This window comes from Callorhinus ursinus, unplaced genomic scaffold, assembly GCF_003265705.2.
Source record: "Callorhinus ursinus isolate GAN/ISIS: 27379988/994484 unplaced genomic scaffold, GSC_fseal_2.0 scaffold9, whole genome shotgun sequence".
In the NCBI taxonomy this organism is placed as follows: Eukaryota; Metazoa; Chordata; class Mammalia; order Carnivora; family Otariidae; genus Callorhinus; species Callorhinus ursinus.
The window spans coordinates 3,108,613-3,125,152 of NW_027397071.1; the positions used below are offsets into that span (position 1 = coordinate 3,108,613).

At 46.8% G+C, this 16,540-nt stretch overlaps 1 protein-coding gene across 1 annotated transcript in view; it reads right to left on the minus strand.

The window, feature by feature from the left end:
* The window catches only part of PTGFRN (prostaglandin F2 receptor inhibitor), an 82,437-nt gene that overhangs the window by 36,074 nt on the left and 29,823 nt on the right, over positions 1–16,540 (minus strand). The window contains exons 2-4 of the mRNA XM_025872519.2: positions 7,979–8,347; positions 4,737–5,150; positions 181–561 (exon numbers count right to left, since the gene is read on the minus strand). Of these exons, the coding sequence (XP_025728304.2) occupies positions 181–561; positions 4,737–5,150; positions 7,979–8,347 (1,164 nt within the window). The remainder of the gene's footprint in view (positions 1–180; positions 562–4,736; positions 5,151–7,978; positions 8,348–16,540) is intronic.

Sequence of the window (16,540 nt, forward strand, 5' to 3'; positions counted from 1 at the left end):
CCCCCCCCCCCCCCCCCCCCCCCCCCCCCCCCGCTTGGGATCTCTCCAGGCTAAAGCATGCTTGTCCTGATGTAAAGAACGCCAGGATAATGCAAAAGGCACAGCACTCTGCCGAGTCCTGATATCCCAGCAGAGGGAGTAAAGCCCCAGAGGCTAAGGGCCACCTTCCCAGCCACTCACCTAGCCAGGTCACGTCCACACTGGCCGGGGCAGACCTGGCCTCTGCCACCTTGTACCAGCTCCTGTTGTGTCCGGGTGCCCAGAGCGCCACGTGGCAGAAATAGTAGCCGGAGTTTTCTTTGCTAACATCTCGAACCAGTAAATGGTAGGAGCGTGCATCCACATGGCTCAAAGCAACGTGGGGAGAGCTGTGCACCAGGGAATCCCGGTCCAGCCTCGCCAACACGGGCGAGCCAGTCAAAGTGCTGTCGGGCGACCTGCCGAAGTACCATGTCACCTCGGGTCGGACATCATCTACTCGGTCCGTTGTGATGTTGCAGGTCAGATCCAGCTCCTTTCCCTCAGCCACAGACACGCTCCGGGCCACGGCCGCTCGCAGAACTTGAAAATGAAACAAAACAAAACAAAACAAAAATACATCTAGATCATCTGGGTTATGTTTGCCCCTCCCTCCCTCCCTTTAGATCATCTCCTTCTATGTTCTTATTTATGGCGTTAAAGTTAGAAGGCTTTGTGCGATTCTAAGTGCTTGAGAAATATTTACTGAACAAATTAAGGAAATTATAATACATTTCTTTCCATTACATGAAAATACTAACAGCAGCAAACACTTAACATACACTTACGAAATGCCAGGCACTGCTCGGAGTGCCTTAGAAACGTTAACCTTCAAAACGACCGTAGGAGGTAAGTACTATTACTATCTTCATTTTACCGATAAGGAAACTGAAGCACAGAAAAGTTAAGTAACTTGCCCAAGGTCACACAGGTAATACATGGCAGAGCAGGGACTCAAATGTAAGCTGTCTCCAGGGGCTCTGCTCTTAACTGTTAACGTTTGTTTGAAAAGAAGTCGAAACATCACAAAACTAAAATTATAGCTTCTCCATGTGCATAGTAAGACTTGGGTGATTTTACAGAGAAAGGATAGCTCAGTGCTGAACTGGCATGCGTTATTAGTTGGGGACCAGGGGCTTGGGGTTGGAGGCTGGACTGCAGGAGGTGAGGGTGAAACCATCTTCTGGGTAAAAAAGAAGAAAATCCTAAACAGAAGGACCAGGAAAGTGAAACCAGACAATATGCCTTATGAGTCAAGCCTTCAAAATGCAATGTAATGGAATAAATGCAGAGCATCACTTATTCCATTAGACATACCCACCTTAAAGCCAAATATAAAACAGATACTCTAAAACGAAAACACAATGACTTTCGGATTATCCACGCCACTGCCTTCTCACAAGACTGTGGATAATTAAAAGTAGACTATATTTAGATGAAGTATTGAAGTATTTGGTGTCACAGTCTCAGGGCAGATCTGGTTTCAGCATTCCCCTGTCAAAGCTTTTTACATGGAAACATTTTACTTTATTTGAGTGTTGTTTTTTTTTTAAGAAGTTGAACATCTGTAATCAGAGTAGAAAAACATTCAATTCGTGGTAATGCTCTGGGAACCACTGCTTAGATGAGAAATAGCTAACACCTCCCAGGAGATTCGAGTGGAGGCATGGCCCTGGTCTTCCAAGACTGGCTCAGCCTCAGCTGCTATCCTGAGTAAGCTCAGCAACAAAGGCTGGTGCCTGGCTCAGAAAAGGCCCAACCCCAAAGCCCATGCCCTCTGGAGTAGACTGCTTTCATATAAATGTTTCCAAAGCCTGACAACATTTCGAACAAGCATTTTAGGCCAAGTTCAAGACCCACCTTGATGAAGACAGAAAATGAGGTGGGTATAGTATTATGAAAGGGAATTTAAAAGTTTGATTTCTCACCTCACCCACCCTCCAAATTCTTCCTCCTCCTTAACCCCTTTAAAGGGGCCAAAAGTAATCTGAGGGCATCTTTTGAGAGGAGTCAGTATGGAAACTGCCGCTCTGAGCCTGCACTGTGAGGGGTTCGAACAGCCCCACAAGCAATGCCTATGGTCAGAGACCCTGGAATACTGCTGGAGTACCTCTGTGCCGGCTGGAAGTAAAAGGCGGCTCAGGAGGGGAGCAGGTGAGTGAGGAAGGGGTAAATACACAGCTGTGGACTGCAGGTATGGACAAAACGGATTCTCAGCTTTAAGAATAACTGAATAGTTTACTTTGTAATCTTCTCTCTGCAAGGTGCTAAATAGCTTGCCACATCACTAACCATTGTTCCCGTATGCTCTGGATTGGGGGCGATTCACAGCTGGGAGACAGGACAGAGCAGGTGGAAGGAAAAAAAAGAATAATTTCTAAGGACTCATAATGCAAGGGGATACCCCAGACAAAAGCCTGTGGTGGTGAAGCTTTCTCTGGTTGGATATAACTGAAGCCATAAATTAGGCACCAAGATCTGCATGATGCAGACCACTCCCAACATGGGGGGGGGGGGAAGAGGGGTATTGCCACATACATAACACAGCCCCACTGTTTAAGTAGCTTTGGGCTGTTTATCATAATAATGCAGTAAGAATATTCAAGAAGCTAGCTATGGATAGTACAGGTGTTGACAAAAAGAGAGAGGCCAGCCCTCTAGTGTGGTGGTTCTTAACCTGGGGTCCAAGAAGATAATTTAGGAAGTCTGTGACCTGGGTGGGAAAAAATCTTGTCTTTGTTTTTACTAATCTCTACCTGAAATATAGCATCTCCTCTCATTACGAAACTAAGCAACAAACCGCTAGAGTATTATCTGTCCCTGGGACTTTGGCCCAATAGAAGTCAAGGATATTTTCAAATTACATTGCAATTGTTGCAGATATCTTAAAATATCATTTGCACTTGTTGCCACTTGGAAATTACAGTGGTTGTTAAGCCTGCCACTATATATTATTTAATGCATTAATAAAGCACAATATTACCATGTAACAAATTTGTCTTAAAATATTTTGATAACTATTTCAATAGAATCATTTTCCCTTGTCAACTTACATACATTTTTAATGAATTAAAACACGTTAATTCTGAGAAGGGGTCTGTGGGCTTCAAGACTGTCAAAGAAGCCCATGGCAACAAAATGGTTATGAAGCCCAGGCTCAGGAGAGAGCCAGATGCTATTATATGCATAAGAAGTTCAGAGTTTTCAAGTCTTATACTCGATATTATGGGTTTTGTGGCTTGTCTGAAATAAAGAATACCTTTACAATTCAAATTCTGCACAAAAAGATAACTTGTTGCAAATCTGAAACTCAATCGTTCTGCACCCCCCCTCCCCCGCCGGCCTGAGAATAGTGTGATGCAAACTGAATATCCCAGTTTCTTAGGAGAGATTCCAGGCAGATCACATCCTTAAAGGCAGGCGACCTGAATCCACTTAGAAAGTGATTTCTGCGGCCAGTGGAAGACTGGCCATGATGAGTAGCCCCTTTCCTCGGCAAGAGCACCTCCCACCTCACTGATGGCCGCAGTCACTCAGGAACCTCAGTCCTGCTTTTTTACCAAATCCAACTCCTGGGCAGTGGTATAAATGCAGAATGAAGTGCTCAGGACCATGCAGCCTGTAGGGGGAAAATACTCCCCATGAGGACCGTCTCCTGCTTTCCTTCCCATCTGAGCAACAGAGCGGCCACACATTCACATTTATACTCAGGAAATGAGTCTGCCCCAGGTCTTCCCAGGTTATAAAGCAGGAGGCGGCAGCAATGGGTCTGAGGATGTTAGCCTCCCAGAAAACCAAGGATAGCCATCCATCCACAGCAATGACCTCATCCTGAGATGGTCTCTCTACACTGTCTCTGCTGGAGCTCGAAGCTCTATGGGGCCCAGGAATGTTCCTCAAAAACGTCTGACCCCAGGGCCCAGACAGAGCTGATCATCCAGTAGGTTCTTTATTAATGTTTGTTGGACAGAGTCAATAACAGCTTGTTTCTCCTCTCTTACTTTTTATGGTTTTTATAAATGTATCTTGTATTTTCTTGCTTTCTAATAGGAATAGGAAAGTGTGTGTGTGTTTTTTCAAATACAAAGGCTGGTTCACAGGTGAGAGCACAGAGAACCGCCTGCAGGGAGACCCCAGGGCTCGATGCACACTCCAGGGGTATGTGTCATACACAGACCAAGAAGAGGCCCAGCCCTAGAGAAGTCTCATCCAGCCTGGATGGCATATCTAGAGGATCCAAGGTAGACCAGACGTCTGGGGAAGAGCCGGACGCACTCCAACGGCTGTGCAAAATAGCCAAACCAGAATTTCAGGAAACACCCAAATAAGATAAAGCCAAAAACAAAATAAAGGGAGTGGGGGCAGCTCCGCCCCGAAGCCCCCCTGAACCCCAGGCCAGACCTCATTCTGGCACTTGAAGGGACTTAATCTTTCAGTCAACAAATTGTCTTAGTATTTTATGCAACCCGCAGAGTCCCAGGAGTATGAATCCAGATGAGAAGCAGCTGTAAAGCAAAACCACAGGCAGCCGGCACAAAACAAACACACCTTCCCCAAACTCTCACCACCGCCCTACTCGCCCTGCCCGTCAACGGGAGGCCTCACGTGGCCAGCACCGACCTTGTCCCCCAAAGGATGGGGCTCCCGCCTGGTCCTTTACCCGGCCCCTGGCCGGAAAACAGGCCAGAGCGTAAGCCAGACAAGTTCCAGGAGCTCACCTGTTGGCTGGATCAGCACGGTGGCCACTTCCACGGCTTTCTCTTGAATCTCTTGCCAGCTGCCCTGCTCGCCGATCCACTCGCTGACCACGCACCTGTAGGAGCCCTGGTCCGAGGCCAGGGCGCGGGCCACGGCCAGGCGGTAGCCGTCGCCGCCCACGGTGTCCAGGCGCACGTCGCCGGCGCGGTAGCGCTGCTCGTAGCCGGGCCCCGGGCGGAAGCGGCCCTCGTGGGTCAGGGCCAGCACGCTCCGCCGGGCCGCGCCGCGCTGCAGCTCCCACAGCAGCGCCAGGTGCGTGTGCAGCGGCGACGCCGTGGAGGCCGCGCAGCGCAGCTCGAACGGCTCGCCCAGGCGCAGGCTCAGGCCCGGGGCGGGCGGCGCGGCGGCGCCCACGCGCAGGGCATCGGCCAGCACTGCGGGAGGAAGCACAGCCGTCAGCCGCGCCGCGCGCGCGGCCCCTGCAGGCCCCCGCCCCCTTCTGGGGCTTTCTGCCCCCCCCCCCCCGCGGGAGCGGCGCCCTTGCCCTGTTCTAGCGCCCACGCGGGAACCCTCTCCCATTTTAATTCGTGTGTAATCCCAACTGACTTTCTGACCTGAGAAAGAAATTTAAAAAAAAAAGAAGAAAAAAGGGAAAAAAGAAAAAGGAAGAAAAAAAAAGAGAAACAAAAAGAAGAGGCACTAAAGACCCCTCCCCCCCGCTAGAACTGAGGGGAGAACACTCCCTTTTGGGAGTTGTGCCTTAGGGATGGATTTCTGTCACCCCTGAGCAAGTTACTTCACTCCTCTGTGCCTCAGTTTCCTCATTTCTAAAAAGGGATGACAACTGGACCCATCTCAGGGAGCTGACAGCGCTGAAGTAGTGATAAGCAGAGGTGCTTGGCGCTCAGCAATGTTGGTAAAATAACTGGCTGTTACCGTCACACACTCCTCTGTTAGGGCACCAGGCTCCAGAATCTTCTACCAGTTAAAGCAGCATGTTCCAAAGAGGGCAAAAGCGTGGCATGAGCTGCCTGTGCCCCGAGGCCTGGGAAACGCCTGAGAACAACTAGGGTGAGTAGAAGGTACATGCAGAAAAGGAAGCCGTCAAGGAAAACAGAACCCTCAGCTATGTACCCTATTAGGGCCATTTGGGAAAAGGCTGGCTCTTTATAGGGGGCCAGAAATCCAGAAAGTATTGGTGAGTGCTATTTGGGAAGGGAAGTGATAATCGAGATAACCAGAGAAAAGGCCTCTAACCAAAGGGCGTGGCCAATCTCTGAGACTTGTCTACAAGCTGGATAAAAGAACCCTCCAACCCTACTATTCATTATGTCTTTGGTTTTTCTCGAAATTCCACGCTTAGAAACTAATTTAGTGTCCTTGAGAAAAAACTGCTCCATCTTTAGAAAGACCTATCCCAAAGACCCATCTCTACTGCAAAATGAATATAATGACCTTCTAGTATTATCCATCAGTCTGAGTCCAGTTAACAGGACTCCGTTCTTGAGGCCAGATATCTGTCAGCGCATGGCTGAACAGTTTGAAGACCCACAACGCTGAAGACCAGACAGACCCCGGACCCTGCATGGCAGCCACCAGAGGCACTACCTGGGCAGCCAGCCAGTCTCATTCATGACCATCTATCTGCTTTCCTCACCCAAGGAAAGCCTCTCCTTGCTCCTTCCTTCCAAAGACTGGAGAAGAAACAGGAAGACACTGGGGGGACAGGGTAAGGGGAATTCTCCTGCTGCCCCCTACTCCTCAAGATGAGAATTACAGGGGAGATAAGTGTGCATCTAACCTAATGGAGGTACAGCATGTTTGTGATGACTAAAAGCAACACATAAATATTAACTGCAATGCGGGGCGCCTGGGTGGCTCAGTCGTTAAGTGTCTGCCTTCAGCTCAGGTCATGATCTCAGGGTCCTGGGATCCAGTCCTGCATCAGGCTCCCTGCTCCTTGGGAAGCCTGCTTCTCCCTCTCCCACTCCCCCTGCTTGTGTTCCCTCTCTTGCTGTGTCTCTCTCTGTCAAATAAATAAATAAAATCTTCAAAAAAAAATTATTAACTGCAACGCAAGAATGTCTCACGGGACTTTTTTCTAAAAAACATCTTTGGGATTTTCTATAAAGAAGAGGTGATGGAAGAGGTAGATTTGATGTTTTAATACCTACATAATGGATATGGCTGTTTTATTCCCTCCTGAGTCAAATGGGGGGAACAGCCCCTGAGACATAGCAGGGTTCTGTACATCATTACAGAGGGGATGAATATCTGGATCAGCCCCTTCTTTTTAGATCATCACATACATCTTCTACTTTCCCAATTGTTACCTACGTTCCCTACTCTGATATACATGCTTTTTGGAATAAGGCAGGATATAAATAAATGCATAATTAAGTAATAATAACAATAAGCATGTTTCTATTTTGCTGACCCCAAATTAGTTTGTTCTCGCTCATTTACCAATTAGCTATATGATTTTTGGGCAAGTAATTAACCTATGCTCTTCCATTTCCTCCTATGTAAATCAGGGAAATAGTCTGCTGATCTTCTTCATTGGGTTAGAGAACTGAATGTGGGAATAAATCTAATAGGACTTGGAAAAGGGAAAAAAAACCCCACAAAACCCCAAACCTTCCAAATATATAAGGTGTGATTCTCTGCAGAATCAGGCCAATAAGCTAGTAGGGTTCCATCATAAGCTAGCAGTGACCACATCGTTCTTTCTCTACATATAACCCACACAAATTCCAGAACACACTGCCCTTTGTGAAGAGCACAAAGAAAGACATGAGCTTTGAAGTATCTGATATTCCCATAAAAGTGAACATCATCGTGACCATCACCTTCTCAGGGCAAACCTTATGAATGCTTACTATGGAACTGCTCTGAGGCCTGACACGTGCTAACTCACCTTGTCCTCATAACCTTTAAGGGGAGCACTGTTTCACAGATGAGGAAGATGAGGCACGTAACATGCCCACGGCCACTTGATGACAGGTGGTAGAGCCAGCAATTGGATTGAGTGCAGGCAACCTGGCTCAGAGCTGGGCTCTGCCACCATGCCAGCCACAGATGGTTCAGAATCATAGCGAAGAGAAAGGGCCCTCGGAGGGGAGCTGGCCTATCCTCCGCTTTTAATCAGGTAAGATACTTCTGTCCATTGGACAGGGAGCAGAGTCCCAGAGGAGTTAAGTATCTTGACAAAGGAGAGTGGCAGAGAAAAGTCTGCCCCTGATGAACCCCATGAGGATGTTACCTTTAACCTGCACTGTATCCTCATAGTTGCCCTGGACGGTGGCGTCGGTGCTGGGCGTTGAACATTTGTAGTGGCCCTCGTCTGAGGGCTGGACGTTCTTGATGTGGAGCTCCACGGCATCATTGGCGGTCCTCCTCAACACGATCTCGCCCCTCTGCAGGCGTTCACGGTACAGCTGGGCTGCGAAGCCCGCCTCCCAGGTGCTGGCAAGCTCCACGAAGCTGCTCCCCGAAGACGAGAAGCTCCAGTCAAAGTTCTGCTCGCTGGGGCCGTCATAGTCACTGACGTTGCAGGGGATGACCAGCTCAGTGCCCACCACCCGCACCAGGCTCCCTGTGGGGACTCTCACCACGCGCCCTCGACAAACAGCTGCAATGACAAGAGATGAGAGGCGGGACTTGAGTCACAGAAGGTCATCCCAGTATAAATGTGTCAAACCCGTGGGTGCTCCTGCTCACAGGCTCGTGGCAAAAAAAAAAAAAAAAGTGACATCTGGCCACCTGGGAAAAATGGTGCGCTGCCTGGGGCTGAGCAGAAAGAGGTTAAGCCCATCCCTAGAACCGTGAGCCAGGAATACAACCCTGAAATGAGCACCTCTCCCACAACAGTTTCCTAGGATTCACAGGGAAGAAGACAAGTATTAAAAGTAGGCTAACCATAAACCTGAATAGCTTCTTCCCTCCTGTTACTATTTAACATACCATTGTCACTCAATGTGATGTAGAAGTATTTTAGGGGTGGTGTGAAAGAAAAGGACACAGCTAATCAAGTATTTACATTTCTGCCCACCCTAGATCAACCCTCATCCCTAGAGACCATTCCCCAGGGCTCCTGAGACCTGATTTATAATGATCGATGCCAATTTTTAAACCCTAGAGCGGCCTGCTGATAAAAAGATTTAACTCTGGTTATCTGACATTGCCTATAAATTAATATTAAAATATGACGACCCCACCAAGTATTAATTTTCTATTTTCTGGCTCATTTCCTTCTCTCTGTTCACCCTGATCTAAATTCAGAATGAGGATAGGGAAGCACAAAAGGAGACCGTGCCTTGTCTCGCTGGTTGCTGGGCGTTGTTAGGAATGCAGCAGCTTGCTGGGGATGAGTTCAGTGGATGAAGCCAACAGTTTACTGGCACTCCCTGCCCCAAGAGCACACACCTCCCAGGCCTCTGATAGGGCTCTAGGGACCCTCACCTGTGTGTCCTTTAAGGGGTCACCTTTGCCGTGAACTTCAGTGCGATTTTGTACTGCATTTATTACCTGTGCATAGCATTTCAATTTGGACCAAATGAACTTGTCTGGCTCCTGCTTGATGTCTTATGAACAGGTACAGCACTAAGGCAAACAAGGGAAAGCATGGGCTCCGAAATCCAGGAGACCCAAGTTTGTCTATTTTCTTAAGTCAAAAATTTCTTTTATTTTGTACTTGAGTGACATAACACAAAATAACACCTGCGCCCCACACACATTCCTCGTACTGGGATGAGGGCACATTCACTAAGTTTCTCTAAATTAACTTCTTCACTATTAACATCAGGTATAGCTATCTCAAAAGAAACATCACTCAGGGCGCCTGGGTGGCTCAGTCGGTTAGCATCTGACTCTTGATTTCAGCTCAGATTATGGTCTCAGGGTTGTGAGATCCAGCTAACATTGGGCTCTGTGCTCAGCTGGAGTCAGCTGGAGATTCTCTCTCTCCCTCTTCCTACGCCCCTCTCCCCGTGCCTGCACTCTCTCTCAAGATAAATAAATAAATCTTTTTAAAAAAATTTTTAAAGATTTTTTAAAAATTTATTTATCTGAGAGACAGGGAGAGGGAGTACGAGCAGGGAGGAGGGGCAGAGGGGGAAGCAGACTCCACGCTGACCAGGGAGCCTGATGTGGGGCTCAATCCCAGGACCCTGGGATAGTGACCTGAGCCAAAGTCAGACCCTTAACCGACTGAGCTGCCCAGGCACCCCTAAAAATAAATAAATAAATCTTTAAAAAAAAAATTTCAAGGGGCTCCTGGGTGGCTCAGTTGGTTGAGCATCTGACTTGATTCTGGCTCGGGTCACAATCTCAGGGAGCCCTGCCTTGGCTCTGCACTCAGCACAGAGTCTGCTTGAGATTCTCTTTCTCTCCCTCTGCCCCTTCCCCTGCTTGAGCTCTCTCTCTCTCTCAAATAAAATCTTTTTTTAAAAAAATCGCTCAAAAATTGTAAGAATTTTGAAAAAATACTCACTGTTTAAAAAAACTGAACAAAATCAACACTATGCTAACAATTATAGTGGAAGGAAAAGAAAGCATGAAGTTGTTAGAATGACTGGGAAGAGCTCCTTCCTGAGACAAAGAGATTATATTTTTATAAGGGAAGCAGTTATGTTTTATACAGAAATCACACACAAAATTGAGTAATTTCCCCACAAAATTTAGTTGCAAGACCAACTACCACACCAGATTTACCCTCACGGATATACCCTGAAGGAGACCCAAGTTTAAATCTGAGAGACTGACCGACCTCTCTCAGCTTTGGCTTCCTCAACTATCATATGGGGCAAGAAAGATTTACTGAGTTCATGAAATAAAATGCCTGGCTGAGAGTCTGTCATGTAATAAGAGCCCACTAAGATAGGAACTTATGTCTTTTCAATTTTGTATTTTTATCATTTATTACTGGTTGAGTTCTGCTCCCCCCAACAAAACTCATCCGGGGGGGTCCTAGCCCCCCGTACCTCAACATGTGACCTGACTTGGGAACGGGGTCACTGCAGATGTGATCCATGGTTATTAGACACCATTGGGTGAGGTCATACGAGAACAGGGTGGGACCCTAATCCAATGACTGGTATCCTTAAAAAAGGCGTAAGCCCACATGCACACAGACATGCATACAGGGAGAACACCATGTGAAGATGAAGGCAGGGATGGGGGTGAAGTCTCTACAAGCCCAGGAACATCAAAGATGGCCCACAAACCACCGGGAGCTGGTGGGGAGGCCTGAAATAGACTCCCCCTCACCTTCTGAAGGAAGCGACCCCGCCAACAAGTGGCCTGCTCATCCCCGGAGCTGTGAGAGAGCATGTTTCTGCTGGTTAAGCCACCCAGTCAGTGGGTCTTTGTTGCAGCGGCCCAAACAAACTAATATACCATTGTTGCTTGTTTTTCAATGATTTAATTCATGTTTTTCAAAGTCTGAGTTGCCATTTAGTGGTTGTGAAATGAATTTATAGTGGTTGTGACCAGCATGTGTGTGTCTTACTACAATGAAACAGAAGAGGAAATATTAGAGTCCACTGCGTTTAGTAAAGAGTAAATACTGTTTCAGTACATTTTAAGTACACAAAGGTGTGTGTGTACCAGAATACGATGAAAACATTTATCTTCATTTGTATTGGAGTAAAAGGGGAAAAAAAAGTTGCACACTTTTTAAAAGCCATCTCTGGTTTTCACCCATTATCATTTCCCTTGAAAAGGGAAAGCATCCATAGGAGAGAAATGGTGGTAAGGTTAGTGTGTGCTCCGAGCAGGGGGTTGTACGCCAGCCTGGCTGAGGGGCAGGTCCAGACTGCTGCCCAGTTCGAAGAAAAGATGCTGCGCCCAAAAGCACTCCCCTTAAAAACAGAATTGCAACTCAGGCCTATGGGTCACATCTCTTCCTGCAGACAACAGAACCAACCTCAAATATTCTTTTTTTTTTTTTAAGATTTTATTTTTATTTGTTAGAGAGAGAGGGTGCACGCACACGCAAGAAAGTGAGCAAGAGCACAAGCAGGGGGAGCGGCAGGCAGAGGGAGAAGCAGGCTCCCCGCTGAGCAGGGAGCCCAACGTGGGACTCGATCCCAGGACCCTGGGATCATGACCTGAGCCGAAAGCAGCCACTTAGCCGACTGAGCCACCCAGGCGTCCCCCAACCCCAAATATTCTTCCGCAGTAGAGCTGGCGTCCCCCAACCCCAAATATTCTTCCGCAGTAGAGCTGAAACACGCCACTTTCTTCCTAAGGCAACTCGGTGCCCATAGGATGACAATGCCCATGAGCTCACACCTGCCAGTTCTGACAAACCGCAGCATATCTGTGCCTCTGGCCCAGCGTTCCTCAACTGCTCCTCAGATGGGGCTCACCCTAAATGACCCAGCCCCAGGGATGGACACTGGCTGACATCAGGTCAGTCAGGATCCTCCTGGCTCATTTTTGCTGAAGCTACTCAGAAACTTTCACTTCCTCTGGAATCAGGGTACTATAAAGGTGATTTGCGGAAAAAAAGAATCCAAAGTGGCTGTGTAGGAAGGTCCTGCACTCACCTCCTGCCAAGGACACATGAAATCAACAGCTACATCAGGATCCTTTCCCTCTGGAAAAGATATGAAAACTCGATGAACTGCTCTCCACAACAAAAGATAATAGGACTTCACTGAAATGGGTGAGGCAGGGACACGGTCTGGCCAAAACACGCCGCCCCCCGCCCCCCGCCCTGCAGTGACCCCGCCAGAGAGAAGGATCTCACCAGACAGGCACTTCTCCCGGAGGAGTGGTCACAGTGCCCCACATCAGGCACTCCAACCCTTGGGGATCTGCATCAGAGAGATGAACTCCCAAAAACATCTGGCTGACATCCAAGGAACCCAAAGTGCCATAGGAAACCGAGATCCTCCTTTTAAAGGGATCACCTGCAGTCTCACCTGCCCCAGAATCTGGCGGAAAAAGCACCAATTTCAAAAGCACCTGGACTGTATGCAAAGGAGGTTCATTTGCTGGCCTGGGGGCATCTGCTGGAGGGGCAGGGGGCAGCCTGCTCTCTCCAGGGATGGAGGCACTGGTGACACTGTTTGTAGCTCTCCACCTACCCTGCTAGCGCAGACTGTGTGCTCGGGCACACACCCACCCACTGCCTCACCGGGTTGGGCAGGGGCTGGGGGGGGGGGGAACGGTTAAGCCGCTGTCCTGCCACCTTGCTGAGGCTGGAGATCCTGAGTGGCTGCAGCAATTCCCAGCTTCCCGGCAGGGGCAAGCAAGCATGAACAATCACAGCATTCTCTCCCTCCCGTGCTAAAGTCCATGAGCACAGGTAGCACTTGTGACACACCCCCACCCCCTGGCTGGGGCTGGTGAGCACCAGTGGTCATGGCATTGCCCCCTCCCCAACTTGGGACAAAGCATGCACGCACACAGGGCCCGCTCCGGCTGCACTGCTAAACCCCGGAGGCATGCACAGTGAGGGCATTTTCCCACTGCCTTTCCCAAGCTGGTGAGTGTGCCTCACCCCTACAACCCCCCGTTGCCCTGCTAAGGTCAGCAGCCACACAGAAACCAGGCAGGAGACAGCCCTTCTTTGCCTGGCCCTAGTGGCCAAGGGGGCTGGCATTCCTGACCTCCAAGGGGACTCTAACAATCAAAAAGACAGTTCTTGGCAGGCCAACACCCGCAGGGCACTGCACAGACAGCAAACTGAAACACACGTACTGCCTTCCTGTGAAAAAGGCCTATTTACTTATCCTGAAGCTTCAGCCTGAGAGACAACTCTCAGGTTTCCAACACATCTAGAGGCTATGAAGGCGCTCCCAGGGAAGTGCCTGGGTATCTCTCAAAGAGATACCATTCCTGTGCACCCCACTGGCCTCACTATGGCTTGATGAGACTCTGCAGTGAGATGATACACTCGTTTGGAGCCCCAATTTTTGCAACGGTTGCCCAGGGAACACCTGCAAATCTCCTGGCCTGGAGGCCAGCAGGGTTTACAACTGCAGCCCCACAGGACTGTATATATTTGCATACTTTAAAAACTGCTGCCTAAGGGTCTGGCTTCTAATCAACCTGAAACTAGGTGATAAATGAGATTCGTCCCTTGGAACACCGACAGGTCTTGGCACACCCTCAACAACAGGGACATATCAAGAATAAATCAGGCTACTTAGACAATCACAAAGGTTTGAGAGACAACCAAGAGCTAGGGCAAGGTTGAACAAGAAGTATCATTATCTACGCAAGGCCACTCCTTCAAGACTGAAAGAGGAAGCTGTTTCACCTAATACACAGAAACAGAGTCAAACAAAATAAAGAAAGAGAGAAATATGTTCCAAACAAGAGAACACACACACACACACACACACACACACACACACACACACACACACACACACGCCTCAGAAAGAGACCTTAATGATATGGAGATAGTAATCTACCTGATAAAGAATTCAAAGTAATGGTCATAAAGATGCTTGCCAAACATGGGAGAAGAATGCATGAACCCAGTGAGAACTTCAACAAAGATAAGATATAAGAAAGTACCAAGCAGGGTGCCTGGGTCAGTTGGTTAAGTATGCAACTCTTGATCTCAGGGTCACGGGTTCAAGCTCCATGTTGGCCCACTATGGAACCTACCTTAAAAAAAAAAAAAGTACCAAGCAAAGGTCACAGAGCTGAAGAAAACAATAACTGAACTGAAATACATACTATACGGGTTCAAGAGCAGACTGGATGAAGCAGATCAGTGAAGTGGAACACAAAACACTGGAAATCACCCAGACAGAGCAGCAAAAAGAATTAAAAAAAAAAAAAATGAAGATAAGAGATCTATAGGACAACATCAAGTGGAATAACATTCACATCATAGGGGTCCCAGAAGGAGGAGAATCAGAAAAAGGGGCAGAAACTTATTTCAAGAAATAATGGCTGAAAACTTCTCTAACCTGAAGACAGAAACAGACATTCAGGTCCAGCAAGTCCAGAGAATTTCAAATAAAATAAACCCAAAGAGAGCCAAACCAAGACACATTATAATTAAAATGTCCAAAGTTAAAGATAAAGAGAGAACCTTAAAAGCAGCAAGAGAAGAACAACTTGTTACATACAAGGAAAACCTCATAAAGCTACCAGCAGATTTTTCAGCAGAAATTTTGCAGGCCAGAAGAGGGTGGAGTGACATATTCTGCTGAAAAAACTTCTGACCAAGAATATTCCACCTGGCATGGTTATTGTTCAGAATTGAAGGACAGATACAGTTTCCCAGATAAGCAAAAGCTAAAGGAGTTTATCACATAAACCAGCCTTACAAGAAATGTTAAAGGGACTTCTTTAAACTGAAAAGAAATGTCACTAATTAACAACAAGAAAACATACAAAAGTAAAAATCTCACTAGAAAAGGTAAATGTCAGGGTGCCTGGGTGGCTCAGTCATTAAGCATCTGCCTTCGGCTCAGGTCATGGTCCCAGGGTCCTGGGATCGAGCCCTGCGTCGGGCTCCCCACACTGTGGGAAGCCTGCTTCTCCCTCCCCCACTCCCCCTGCTTGTGTTCCATCTCTCGCTGTCTCTCTCTCTGTCAAATAAATAAAATCTTTAAAAAAAAAAAAAAAGAAAGAAAAGGTAAATGTATAATAAAAGTAATGGATCAACCACTTATAAAGCTAGTATGAAAGCTGAAAGACAAAAGTAGTAAAATTAAAATTACAATAACTAGTTAATAAATGTATAAAATAAAATGATAAAATGAGACATCAAAACCAAAATGTGGGCCGGCGGGGAGTAAAAGTGTAGAGTTTTGGAATGTGTTCACATTTAAGTTGCTGTCAATCCAAACAAACTGTTATATACATAGGACAGTAAATACACAGTAACCACAAAGCAGAAACTTACAGTAAATACACAAAAGAAAATGAGAAAGGAATGTAACACTAAAGAAATAAATCATACCACAAGGGAAGAGAAAAACAGAAGAGAGGAACTGCAAAAACAGCCAGAAAACAATGAACAAAATGGCAAGAAGTACATACCTCTCTATAAACGTAAATGTAAATGGACTAAATTCTCCAATCAAGACACAGAGTGGCTGAATGGATTTTAAAAAACAAGTCTCATTTATACACTGCCTACAAGAGACTCACTTGGGCACACACAGACTGGAGGTGAAGGGATGGAAAAAGATATTCCCTGCAAATGGAAATGAAAAGAAAGCTGGTGTAGCTATACTCACAGCACACAAAATAGACTTTCAAACAAACACTGTCATAAAAGACCAAGAGGGCCACTACATAATGATAAAGGGTTAAAGCAAGCAAGAAGATATAACATTTGTATATTTTCATGCACCCAACACAGGAGCACCAAAATATCTAAAGCAAATATTAACAGACCTAATGAGGGAAACTGACAGCAATACAATCATAGTAGAGGACTTTAAAACCCCACTTACATCAGGAGATAGATCATCTAGACTGATAATCAGCAAGGAACATCAGCTTTAAACAACACATTATTGGGGCAGTTGGACTTAACAGATATATACAGAACATTCCATCCAAAAGCAGCAAAATACACATTCTTCTCATGTGCACATGGAATATTCTCCAAGAAAGCTCACGTTAGGTCGTGAAACAAGTCTCAGTAAATTCAGGAAGACTGAAATCATATCAAGCATCTTTCCCAAACACAATGGTATGAAACTAGAAATCAATTACAAAAAGAAAACTAAAAAAACCCACAAATACGTGGAGATTAAACAACATGCTACTGAACACCGTTGAGTCAACAAAGAAATCAAAAGAGAAATTAAAGAAAAAATACCTAGAGAAAAATGAACAG